General features: G+C 35.7%; 1 protein-coding gene across 3 annotated transcripts in view; it reads right to left on the reverse strand.

The window, feature by feature from the left end:
• Positions 1–436: 436 nt before the first annotated feature.
• Positions 437–13,559, reverse strand: part of LOC148944183 (transcription initiation protein SPT3 homolog) — a 56,556-nt gene continuing 43,433 nt past the window's right edge. For all 3 annotated transcript variants that reach the window (XM_089100179.1, XM_089100180.1, XM_089100181.1), the window contains one exon: positions 437–945. In XM_089100179.1, coding sequence (XP_088956305.1) covers positions 805–945 — 141 coding nt within the window. In that variant the 3' untranslated portion in view covers positions 437–804. The remainder of the gene's footprint in view (positions 946–13,559) is intronic.

Below are 13,559 nucleotides of genomic sequence, written 5' to 3' on the forward strand. Positions count from 1 at the left end.
ATCTCTTTTTAAAGCCACCATGATTGGTCTAAACTTAATACCCCTCCCCCTGACCCTGATTGGTAGTCCGTTCATCCAGTTCCGTTACCTCTTTCAACTGATAACTTGCTTTGTACATACCTGAATGGGGTAGTAAAAACTTACTCATGGTTTGTTTTGAGAGCAACTTTTTTGAAATAGGAAGAGGAAACTTGTGAATTAGAAAGTTAGGAGAAAGAAACAACTCAAAATGGCTGCAAATTTGAAGACTTCTGGTGGGGTATTATGAACACAGAAAAAAGCTTCTTAATGGATCCACGTGCTAAGCGTCTCTAAGTTCATACATTGAACTGCCGTTTTGTGAACCAAGACGTTCTAGAACGGATAAGTTTATTAAGTCGAAGTTCCTGCAAAATTTGACACTACTATTACAAATTAAAATAAAACCCACTTGCACTACAATAATTTTATTTTAAAAGTTAAAATCAGCTAAAAATCTATAAAAAGGGTACAACAAAAATTTCTATATCTGATCTTCATTTTCTTTAATGAATTTTATGAATAAGGCGAATGAATATTCTTAAACTCCAAACTTTTGTCAATTCTGAAAAGTCTAATGAAGTGTTACGGACAAAGAATAGCTTCATTCTACCAAATCGAGATTGGGGGATGTGTAATCAATGGGTAGCTGCAAACTCGATGTACCAAAAGGTCTGTGACCCTAGAAGACGATGTGAGCAACACAAAGTAAAATAAAGGCATGATGAGAGACACAAACTCGTGTGTTTTTACAAAAGAGAGCGCGGAACCCTTTGAGCGAAACAGTCAAATTAAGAGAGACTTAGGGTGCAATTCCTGATGGCCAGTGTGGCATACTCTAATTCTAGTTGTCAATCGTCTATAGGCTTCACTTATTTCATCAGGTGTTAAAGGCTTGCCTAGGAGGCCGGCACACGTGAGACCAGCCTAAAAAAAAAAATCCAAAATAAGTAAAAAACCAGGGACGTACTGTTTTATAATTTATATAATAACTCAACTTGGATAATTTAGTAAGACATTTTATTTATTTAGCGGCAGAATCTATTAGAAAATTATTGTGCGTGTTTTACGATTAATGATTACATACTATTATGTGTATACGAAATCTTAAATTTATCATGCGTAATCCATTTGAAATTTAGCTACGTAAACTATTAAAAAAAAAAAAAAAAAAAGAAAAAATCAATTTACTGGACCCTTCAACTTAATTCAAAATTGGGCCTATTAGGTTAAATACTGCTTCAGTTAGAAAGCCTGGTTTATGTGACATAAATGAGCTTGGTAAAGGAATTCTCAAACTGTTGGCCTCAAATAGACCCAAAAATTCTCTCCAGAAAACAAGGCAAGAAAAGTAACGACCATGGATTTTAGACACCATTCCACATGGTTCTAATATCCATGATGGGAGGGAGTGGGGTACAAATTTTTTTAAATGTGTATAAAAGATTTGTTTAATTTGTTAAAGTATGCATCAAAAATTTGTTTAAAATTTGCTACATGCATTTTTGTTCAATTTTCGCGAGCCGGCCAAAAATTTTAGGAGGAGGGGGTTCATACACAGTAGCCCCTTTAGATACGGCCTTGCTTCTGCCATAATTTCTATACTTTCACACCATTGACCTATTTTGTATTCCCCCAAAAAGGAAATTGCTGGGTGGATGCTTAGTCTACATGGTAGTTAAAATTCATGTATATAACTTATAACTTATAACTCGAAAATATATAACTTATACTTTACGAAAATCCCATCACCAGATTTAGCGATTATTTGATTCTATTTTTGTTCGTTTTTGGTTTAATTGAGTTGTTTACTTTTTTTTGAAAAATTTATTCACCCGAAATAATAACCGGTTTTTTCAACGCTTCCAGATTTTTCAACAGCGGTTCAAAAACTTCGAAAAATATTTTTGGGTTACCCGACGGAGATCGATAAACAGACCCGAAAATAAATGGATTACAGCCCAAAGGTACAACTTCAACAAAAAGCATTGCATATATTAAATATGGAACCTAACCTAGGTACCTTTTTTTGCCCCTTCATTCCAAAAAATTAAAGTTTAAATCTTTGTCATGGGGTGAGCAATACCTCGCAAGGCAGCAAAAACATGTTTTTCATACAGCATCTTTGAGATTCTACAGGTAGTTCTTCTCATGTTGCCCTGATAATAACAAGTACCAACATTTCATCAACTCAGTTCCATTGCCATTACTTTGCCTAGGCCATTTTTGAAATTTTTTGAATATTTTTTTTGAAAAATTTATTTTGTGGAAATTTTTTTTTAATTAATATATATATATATATATATATATATATATGGTAGTTAAAATACATGGTAGTTGAAATTCATGTGATAAGTAAAACTAAATTCAGACTAGCAAATGATGTTTCAAACTCACGTACAAATCCTAAAGCTCAGTTCCAAAATTTCTAGGGGAGGAGTTATTCTGTCCAATCTTAGGGTTTATTTTCTCTCTATACGTAATCAGACCAAAGAGGCCAAGAGTCGTCCTTAGCTTTCAAATTAGATACAAAATGATAAAATTGAAAATATTTGTGAAATGAGTAGAAATATTTGAGCAAAAATTAACACAGGTTGAGATTTGGGTAAAAGCGTATAACCTTCATGAGGATTTGAGGCTGTCTATAATTTATGAAGAAGCTGAAGTGTTAGAATGCTGAAGTGTTTGAAGTGCGTATATGTGCAAATGATGATTTTCCTTTTCAAAAAAGAAAACCGACCTTTTTGACACATGAAAGCAGGTGGTTCCCGAATAGGGTGGGAGCAAGTCATCAAGAAGAATTTAATGGAAATTGAAACTTCATGGAGGAGGTAAATAGTGAAGATTTGGATAGATTGGGGCGAAGGAGCAGCGTGTTGGCCTTGTTGAGGTGCAGCGTGTTGGGGTGAAGGCGGCTTGTTTCGATAGTGACTTGCCAGCAGTAATTAGCAGTATTTCTTTTAAATTTGTAAAGTATAGTTACTCAAAGAAGAAAATATATCAGTCCAATTCAAAATTAAACATTTAATATATAAAAAAATAATACACAGTGGGAACAAAGGTGAAAATTATGTGGTTAATGGTACAAGAAGGATAATCGTTTGAAGGAAAAATGCATAAGAAAATCCTCAAATTCTGTGTTCATATTAAGCTTTAAAATGTATGTGAAGGTTAGATATTAACATGGAAATTCGAAAGCAGATCCTAGTGTATGATCATTTTTCGGTAGAAAATTTGGGGAATTTGATACATCAAGGTACAATCTGGAGAAGAGGGGAGAAGGGAGAGGCGGGTTTCAAAATTAATAAACCGACATGTCACTGAAACCCAACTGTGATGTGAAAAACATCTGACAGAAAATTGGATCGTGCATCTAGTTAGAATATTTTAAATTTGGGAGGAGGGGGAGAAGGGGGAGGAGGCGGGAGGGGAGAGATTGAAATAGTGTATCCTCATTTTCCAGTAAAAAATCAGGGGGATTAGACACATCAAGGCCCAACCTGGAGAAGAGGGGAGAAGGGAGAGGCGGGTTTCAAAACTAATAAACCGACAACCAGTGGCGGATCCAGGGGGAACGATGGGGGAGAGATTGAAATAGTGTATAAAATATTTTAAATTTTCCACTATAAAATTTAGGGAATTCGGTACATCAAGGCCCAACCTGGAGAAGAGGGGAGAAGGGAGAAGCGGGTTTAAAAATTAATAAAGCGACACGTCATTGAAACCAAACTGTGATGTGGAAAATATCTGACAGAAAATTGGATCGTGCTTCTAGTATTTCAAACTCGGAGGAGAGAAAGGGGGGGGGGGGTCCAATAGTGTGTGATCATTTTCCAGTAGAGAATTTGGGGAATTCGATACATCAAGGACCAGCCCGAAGAAGAGGACAGAAGGGAGAGGCGGGTTTCAAAACTAATAGACCGGTATGTCATTGAAACCTAACTGTGATGTGAAAAATATTTGACAGAAAATTGGATCGTGCTTCTAGTTAGAATATTTTAGATTTGGAGGAGAGACGGGGGGAATAGTGTGTGATCATTTTTCAGCAAAAATTTGGGAAATTCGATACATCAAGGCCAAACAAAGAGAAGAGAGGAGGGTGAAGTAGGGGGCTTCAAAAATACTAAACTGATAAGTCATTGAAACCCAACTGTGATGTGAAAAACATCTGACAGAAAAATGGATCGTTCTCCTAGTTAGAACATTTGAATTCGAAGGAGACAAAGGGGGGGGGGGTTGAAATAAAATCAAGGCCCAACCTGGAGAAGAGGGGAGAAGGGAGAGGCGGGTTTCAAAACTAATAAACCGACAACCAGTGGCGGATCCAGGGGGAACGATGGGGGAGAGATTGAAATAGTGTATAAAATATTTTAAATTTTCCACTATAAAATTTAGGGAATTCGGTACATCAAGGCCCAACCTGGAGAAGAGGGGAGAAGGGAGAAGCGGGTTTAAAAATTAATAAAGCGACACGTCATTGAAACCAAACTGTGATGTGGAAAATATCTGACAGAAAATTGGATCGTGCTTCTAGTATTTCAAACTCGGAGGAGAGAAGGGGGGGGGTCCAATAGTGTGTGATCATTTTCCAGTAGAGAATTTGGGGAATTCGATACATCAAGGACCAGCCCGAAGAAGAGGACAGAAGGGAGAGGCGGGTTTCAAAACTAATAGACCGGTATGTTATTGAAACCTAACTGTGATGTGAAAAATATTTGACAGAAAATTGGATCGTGCTTCTAGTTAGAATATTTTAGATTTGGAGGAGAGAAGGGGGGAATAGTGTGTGATCATTTTTCAGCAAAAATTTGGGAAATTCGATACATCAAGGCCAAACAAAAAGAAGAGAGGAGGGTGAAGTACTGGGCTTCAAAAATACTAAACTGATAAGTCATTGAAACCCAACTGTGATGTGAAAAACATCTGACAGAAAAATGGATCGTTCTCCTAGTTAGAACATTTGAATTCGAAGGAGACAAAGGGGGGGGGGGGGTTGAAATAAAACTGGACAAACTGATATATCATCGATAATCGTGTGCGATTTTAAAAATATCAGGCAGAAAACTAGGGCTAATACTTCTTAAGAAATATGTAATTTTAAGTTTAATGGAGATTAACACATTATACTAGCTCAATATATAGAAGCACACCCACTGGAGCATGTAGGCTAAACAATTTTATTTTTCTCTTTTGAACTACTACTATTACTACAAACAAATCACCGCAAAACCAAGTCGCCTGAAGCCAACACAGCTAGGCACGTTCCTCGTCCATCCCAATCTATTCAAAGCCACCCTCCATAGAAGTTTCCATTTCCCTTGAATCTTTCCTTACGACATCCTCCCACGCAAACCGAGGTCGATCTGCTTTCCGCTTAGTCCTGGACGGTTGGCCGAAAAGGACAATCTTTGGCAATCTGTCATCCTTCATCCACAGAACGTGCCCTAACCATCTCAACCTTTCGTTCTTTATAGTCCTAGATAGCAATATTGAACCACACTTTTCATACAGCCTACTCTTTGAAATACAGTAAGTCAGTCGGGTACCCGAAACAATCTGTAAGCAATATTTCTGGAAAACGTCTAGAAAATCCTCCGCCGTTTTACGGAGCACCCATGCTTCAGAACCATATTTGGCTACTGTAATCACTATAGCCTCCAATATTCTACTCTTGGTTCGCAGATTTACCTTACTATTTATCCAAATTTTTTTTAACTACGAATATACACATTAGGTCTTGGATATTCTACTTTTAACATCTTAACTGCACCCGCCGTCTTTACTAATAATTAAATAAAAAAAAGTTTCCAGAAAATAAGTTTTTCAAAGAAAAGTAAAGAACTCCATTAAACAAATACCAAGCGTGAAACATCCACAAATCAGGATCAATAAATAAATGAAACCCAAAACGAACAGAAATTACAATAAATAACCGAGTCAAACTCAAAACGAGCAGAAATTAACATAAGCTGGGCGCAAAACCCCTAGGCCTTCCCAAGGTCAGAACAAAATTTGCACTTTACTGAAAAAATACAAATGAATGTGCATTGTCAGTTTAATATGCATATACTGATAGCTAGTAATCAAAATGTTAATATTATTTTATTTCTTAAAGTTATAAAAGTAAAAACAGTTATATTTTTTGAGTAAAGTGCAATTTTGTTCTGGCCTTGGGAAGGCCTAGGGGTTTTTGTTTAATAAAGTTCTTTACTTTTCTTTGAAAAACTGATTTTCTGGAAAAAGTTTTTTTTTAATTAATTTCTGTTCGTTTTATATTGACATAGTCTTTTCAGGGAAAAAGAAAATAATACTTTAAATATTTTTGTTTTTTAAGACTTTATAGTTTGGCCAGCTATTTGTATGCTGGACAAAAATTTTCAGCAATTTTTAATAGCATACACCCTTTTAAAAATCTAGACACAAATGGTCCTGTTTAATTTAGTTTCATATCTCCTCTAGTTGACCTGAAATGGAAAACTTGATACCATTGAGCCCTTTTTCAAGTTTCTATGACAAAGATTTCAATAAAAACCTTATATGCCCCCAGGGCAGAATTTATAATCCTTACCCTGAGGGTTGCGGGGGTCCTCCTCAAAAATAAGTTTTCTATCTGGAAATCAACTACCCTGAAAAAAAATGGCTATCTCAAATTTTTTATTCAGATGTGTTTGGGGGAATGATAGGTGTGGGAGGGGGGCTAGTTGCCCTCCAATTACTTTAGACTATTAAAAAGAGCAGTAGCCCTTTGAATTTCCAGTCAAATGAGCTTTTATTGAAGTTTCTACGACAACGCATTCTTTAAAAAACTTATATACTCCCAGGGTATAACTTAAAACCCTTGCCCTGAGGGATATGGGGGAGTGTCCTCCTCAAAAACATATTTTTTATCTTCAAATCAACTACGCGGAACAAAATGGCTATCTCAAAATTTTTATGGGATGTGTTTGGGGGAATGAAGGGCGTAGGGGGGCTAGTTACCCTCTAATCATTTTCGACTATAAAAAAGGGTACTAGCCCTTTGAATTTTCATTCGAAAAGTGAGTACAAGCGGACCAGGTTGAGCACATAGTCTTCATAATTTTATAGGTCTATTTTCAACACTCCACAGTTTTATCCTTCTTCAAAAACACACATAATAGACTGCACGCAAGCAAAACCGTTGGAGCATGTAGGTTGCAGAATCTTCTCTTTCAATTTATAACCCTACACGATTTTATCTTATTTCTAAAATACACGTCATAGAGTGCGTGCAAGCAAACACGGTGGAGCATGTAAGCTGTACAATTTTATCTGTCTTCTTATAATCCTACACATTTTTATCTTCCTTCTAAAATACACATAAAAAAGTGTGTACAAGCAAACCCGGTGGAGCATGTAGGCTGCATAATCTTATCTTTCTCTTTTTAACCCTACACAATTTTATCTTTCTTCAAAAACAAACGTAAAAGACTGTACGCAATCAAACCTGTTTGAGCATGTAGATTTCATAATTATTTCTGTCTCTTTATAACCCGAAAAAATTGTTTATTTATTCTATAATACACTTAATATACTGCGATCAAGCAAACCCGCTGGAGAACGTGCTAGGTAAAAGGTTATCTGTCTTCTTAAGATCCAAAATATTAATATTTTACACCAATATTAAATATAAAATACATTGTTCAAGCAAACTCGTTAGAGCACCTCCGCTGAAGTATCTTATCTTTCTCTTTTTACACCTACAAATTTTTATCTTTCTTCTAAAATACACGTCAAAAAGTGCGTGCAAGCAAACCCGGTGGAGCATGTAGGCTGCAGAATCTTATCTTTCTCTTTTTAACCCTAGACAATTTTATCTTTCTTCTAAAATACACGTCATAGAGTGCGTGCAAGCAAACTCGGTGGAGCATGTAAGCTCTAAAATTTTATCCGTCTTCTTATAATCCAACACATTATTATCTTACTTCTAAAATACATATAAAAAAGTGTGTTCAAGCAAACTCGGTAGAGCATGTAAGCTGAATAATCTTATCTTTCTCTTTTTAAACCTACAAAATTTTATCTTTCTTCTAAAACAAACGTAAAAGAGTGCGCGCAAAGAAACCCGGTGGAGCATGTAGGCTGCATAATCTTATCTTTCTCTTTTTAACCCTACACCATTTTTTCTTTCTTCTAAAATACACGTCATAGAGTGCGTGCAAGCAAACCCGGTGGAACATGAAAGCTGTACAATTTTATCTGTCTTCTTATAATCCTACACATTTTTATCTTCCTTCTAAAATACACATAAAAAGTGTGTACAAGCAAACCCGGTGGAGCATGTAGGCTGCATAATTTTATCTTTCTCTTTTTAACCCTACACAATTTTATCTTCCTTCTAAAATACACATAAAAGAGTGCGCGCAAGCAAACCCGGTGGAGCATGTAGGCTGCATAATCTTATCTTTCTCTTTTTAACCCTACACAATTTTATCTTTCTTCTAAAATACACGTCATAGAGTGCGTGCAAGCAAACCCGGTGGAGCATGTAAGCTGTACAATTTTATCTGTCTTCTTATAATCCTACACATTTTTATCTTCCTTCTAAAATACACATAAAAAAGTGTGTACAAGCAGACCAGGTGGAGCATATAGGCTGCATAATTTTATCTTTCTTCTAAAATACACGTCATAGAGTGCGTGCAAGCAAACCCGGTGGAGCATGTAAGCGGTACAATTTTATCTGTCTTCTTATAATCCTACACATTTTTATCTTCCTTCTAAAATACACATAAAAAAGTGTGTACAAGCAAACCCGGTGGAGCATGAAGGCTGCATGATTTTATCTTTCTCTTTTTAACCCTACACAATTTTATCTTCCTTCTAAAACAAACATAAAAGACTGCGCGCAAGCAAACCCGTTGGAGCATGTAGGCTGCATAATCTTATCTTTCTCTTTTTAACTCTAAACAATTTTATCTTTCTTCTAAAATAACGTCATAGAGTGCGTTCAAGCAAACCCACTGGAGCACGTACGCTGTAAAAGTTCATCCGTCTTTGTAAAGCCATAAATATATTTATCTTCCTTCTAAAAAACAAAAAAAATATTGAGTACAATCGAACCTGTTTGAGCATATCGTATGCATAATCTTAGATGTCTCATATTAAACCTAAACAATTTTATCTTCCTTCAAAAACAAAAATAATAAACTGTGCGCAAGCAAACCCGTTGGAGCATGTAGGCTGCATAATCTTATCTTTCTCTTTTTAACCCTACACAATTTTATCTTTCTTCTAAAATACACTTCATATAGTGCGTGCAAGCAAACCCGGTGGAGCATGTAAGCTGTAAAATTTTATCTGTCTTCTTATAATCCTACATATTTTTATCTTCCTTCTAAAATACAAATGAAAAAGTGAGTACAAGCAGACCAGGTGGAACACATAGGCTGCATAATTTTATCTTTCTCTTATTAACCCTACACAATTTTATCTTTCTTCAAAAACACAAAACATAGAGTGCACGCAAGAAAACCCGGTGGAGCATGTAGGCTGCATAATCTTATCTTTCTCTTTTTAACTCTAAACCATTTTATCTTTCTTCTAAAATACACGTCATAGAGTGCGTGCAAGCAAACCCGGTGGAGCATGTAAGCTGTAAAATTTTATATGTCTTATTATGACCCTACACATTTTTATCTTCCTTCTAAAATACACATAAAAAAGTGTGTACAAGCAAACCCGGTGGAGCATGTAGGCTGCATAATTTTATCTTTCTCTTTTTAACCCTACACAATTTTATCTTCCTTCTAAAACACACATAAAAGAGTGTGCGCAAGCAAACCCGTTGGAGCATGTAGGCTGCATAATCTTATCTTTCTCTTTTTAACCCTACACAATTTTATCTTTCTTCTAAAATAACGTCATAGAGTGCGTGCAAGCAAACCCGCTGGAGCATGTGAGCTTTACAATTTTATTTGTCTTCTTATAGCCCTACATATTTTTATCTTCCTTCTAAAATACACAAAAAAAATTGTGTACAAGCAGACCTGTTTGAGCATATAGGCTGCATAATTTTATCTTTCTCTTTTTAACCCTAAACAGTTTTATCTTTCTTCAAAAACAAACATAATAGAGTGCGCGCAAGCAAACCCGGTGGAGCATGTAGGCTGCATAATTTTATCTTTCTCTTTTTAACCCTACACGATTTTATCTTTCTTCTAAAATACACGTCATAGAGTGCGTGCAAGCAAACCCGGTGGAGCATGTAAGCTGTACAATTTTATCTGTCTTCTTATAATCCTACACATTTTTATCTTCCTTCTAAAATACACATAAAAAAGTGTGTACAAGCAGACCTGGTGGAGCATATAGGCTGCATAATTTTATCTTTCTCTTTTCAACCCTACACAATTTTATCTTTCTTCTAAAGAAAACATAAAAGAGTGCGCGCAAGCAAACCCGGTGGAGCATGTAGGCTGCATAATGTTATCTTTCTCTTTTTAAACCTACACAATTTTATCTTTCTTCTAAAATACACGTCATAGAGTGCGTGCAAGCAAACCCTGTGGAGCATGTAAGCTGTACAATTTTATTTGTCTTCTTATAATCCTACACATTTTTATCTTCCTTCTAAAATACACATAAAAAAGTGTGTACAAGCAAACCCGGTGGAGCATGTAGGCTGCATAATTTTATCTTTCTCTTTTTAACCCCACACATTTTTATCTTCCTTCTAAAATACACATAAAAAAGTGTGTCGCAAGCAAACCCGGTGGAGCATGTAGGCTGCATAATCTTATCTTTCTCTTTTTAACCCTACACAATTTTATCTTTCTTCTAAAATACACGTCATAGAGTGCGTGCAAGCAAACCCGCTGGAGCACGTAAGCTTTACAATTTTATTTGTCTTCTTATAGCCCTACATATTTTTATCTTCCTTCTAAAATACAAAAAAAAAAGTGTGTACAAGCAGACCTGGTTGAACACATAGGCTGCATAATTTTAGCTTTCTCTTATTAACCCTAAACAGTTTTATCTTTCTTCAAAAAAAAACATAAAAGAGTGCGCGCAAGCAAAGCCGGTGGAGCATGTAGGCTGCATAATCTTATCTTTCTCTTTTTAACCCTACACGATTTTATCTTTATTCTAAAATACACGTCATAGAGTGCGTGCAAGCAAACCCGGTGGAGCATGTGAGCTGTAAAATTTTATCTGTCTTCTTATAATCCTACACACTTTTATCTTCCTTCTAAAATACACATAAAAAAGTGTGTACAAGCAGACCTGGTTGAGCATATAGGCTGCATAATTTTATCTTTCTCTTTTTACCACTACAAAATTTTATCTTTCTTCTAAAATACGCGTCATAGAGTGCGTGAAAGCAAACCCGGTGGAGCATGTAAGCTGTACAATTTTATCTGTCTTCTTAAAATCCTACACACTTTTATCTTCCTTCTAAAATACACATGAAAAAGTGAGTACAAGCATACCTGTTTGAGCATATAGGCTGCATAATTTTATCTTTCTCTTTTTAACCCTACACAATTTTATCTTTCTTCAAAAACAAACATAAAAGAGTGCGCGCAAGCAAACCTGGTGGAGCATGTATGCTGCATAATTTTAGCTTTCTCTTTTTAACCCTAAACCATTTTATCTTTCTTCTAAAATACACGTCATAGAGTGCGTGCAAGCAAACCCAGTGGAGCACGTAAGCTTTACAATTTTATTTGTCTTATTATAACCCTAAATATTTTTATCTTCCTTCTAAAATACAAATAAAAAAGTGTGTACAAGCAGACCTGGTGGAGCATATAGGCTGCATAATTTTAGCTTTCTCTTTTTAACCCTAAACAATTTTATCTTTCTTCAAAAACACACGTAATAGAGTGCATGCAAGCAAACCCGGTGGAGCATGTAGGCTGCATAATTTTAGCTTTCTCTTTTTAACCCTACACAATTTTATCTTTCTTCTAAAATACACGTCATAGAGTGCGTGCAAGCAAACTCGGTGGAGCATGTAAGCTGTACAATTTTATCTGTCTTCTTATAATCCTACACATTTTTATCTTACTTCTAAAACACACATAAAATAGTTAGTTCAAGCACACTCGGTGGAGCACGTAGGCTGCATTATTTTATCTTTCTCTTTTTACCCCTACAAAATTTTATCTTTCTTCTAAAATACACGTCATAGAGTGCGCGCAAGCAAACCCGGTGGAGCATGTAAGCTGTAAAATTTTATCTGTCTTCTTAAAATCCTACACATTTTTATCTTCCTTCTAAAATACACATGAAAAAGTGAGTACAAGCAGACCAGGTGGAGCATATAGGCTGCATAATTTTATCTTTCTCTTTTTAACCCTACACAATTTTATCTTTCTTCAAAAAAACACATAATAAAGTGTGAGCAAGCAAAACCGGTGGAGCATGTAGACTGCATAATCTTATCTTTCTCTTTTTAACCCTACACAATTTTATCTTTCTTCTAAAATACACGTCATAGAGTGCGTGCAAGCAAACCCGGTGGAGCATGTAAGCTGTACAATTTTATTCGTCTTCTTATAATCCTACACATTTTTATCTTCCTTCAAAAATACACATAAAAAAGTGTGTACAAGCAAACCCGGTGGAGCATGTAGGCTGCATGATCTTATCTTTCTCTTTTTAACCCTACACAATTTTATCATTCTTCTAAAACAAACATAAAAGAGTGCGCGCAAGCAAACCCGGTGGAGCATGTAGGCTGCATAATATTATCTTTCTCTTTTTAACCCTACACAATTTTATCTTTCTTCTAAAATACACGTCATAGAGTGCGTGCAAGCAAACCCGGTGGAGCATGTAAGCTGCACAATTTTATCTGTCTTCTTATAATCCTACATATTTTTATCTTCCTTCTAAAATACACATAAAAAAGTGTGTACAAGCAAACCCGGTAGAGCATGTAGGCTGCATAATTTTATCTTTCTCTTTTTAACCCTACACAATTTTATCTTTCTTCTAAAACAAACATAAAAGAGTGCGCGCAAGCAAACCCGGTGGAGCATGTAGGCTGCATAATTTTATCTTTCTCTTTTTACCTCTACAAATTTTTATCTTCCTTCTAAAATACACTTCATATAGTGCGTGCAAGCAAACCCGGTGGAGCATGTAAGCTTCACAAGTTTATCTGTCTTCTTATAACCCTACATATTTTTATCTTCCTTCTAAAATACACATAAAAAAGTGTGTACAAGCAGACCTGGTTGAGCATATAGGCTGCATAATTTTTTCTTTCTCTTATCAACCCTAAACAGTTTTATCTTTCTTCTAAAACAAACATAAAAGAGTGCGCGCAAGCAAACCCGGTGGAGCATGTAGGCTGCATAATCTTATCTTTCTCTTTTTAACCCTACACAATTTTATCTTTCTTCTAAAATACACGTCATAGAGTGCGTGCAAGCAAACTCGGTGGAGCATGTAAGCTGTACAATTTTATCTGTCTTCTTATAATCCTACACATTTTTATCTTCCTTCTAAAATACATATAAAAAAGTGTGTACAAGCAAACCCGGTGGAGCATCTAGGCTGCAGAATGTTAT

This window comes from Artemia sp. Qi Xiang Cuo, chromosome 14, assembly GCF_049724085.1.
Source record: "Artemia sp. Qi Xiang Cuo chromosome 14, ASM4972408v1, whole genome shotgun sequence".
Lineage (NCBI taxonomy): Eukaryota > Metazoa > Arthropoda > Branchiopoda > Anostraca > Artemiidae > Artemia > Artemia sp. Qi Xiang Cuo.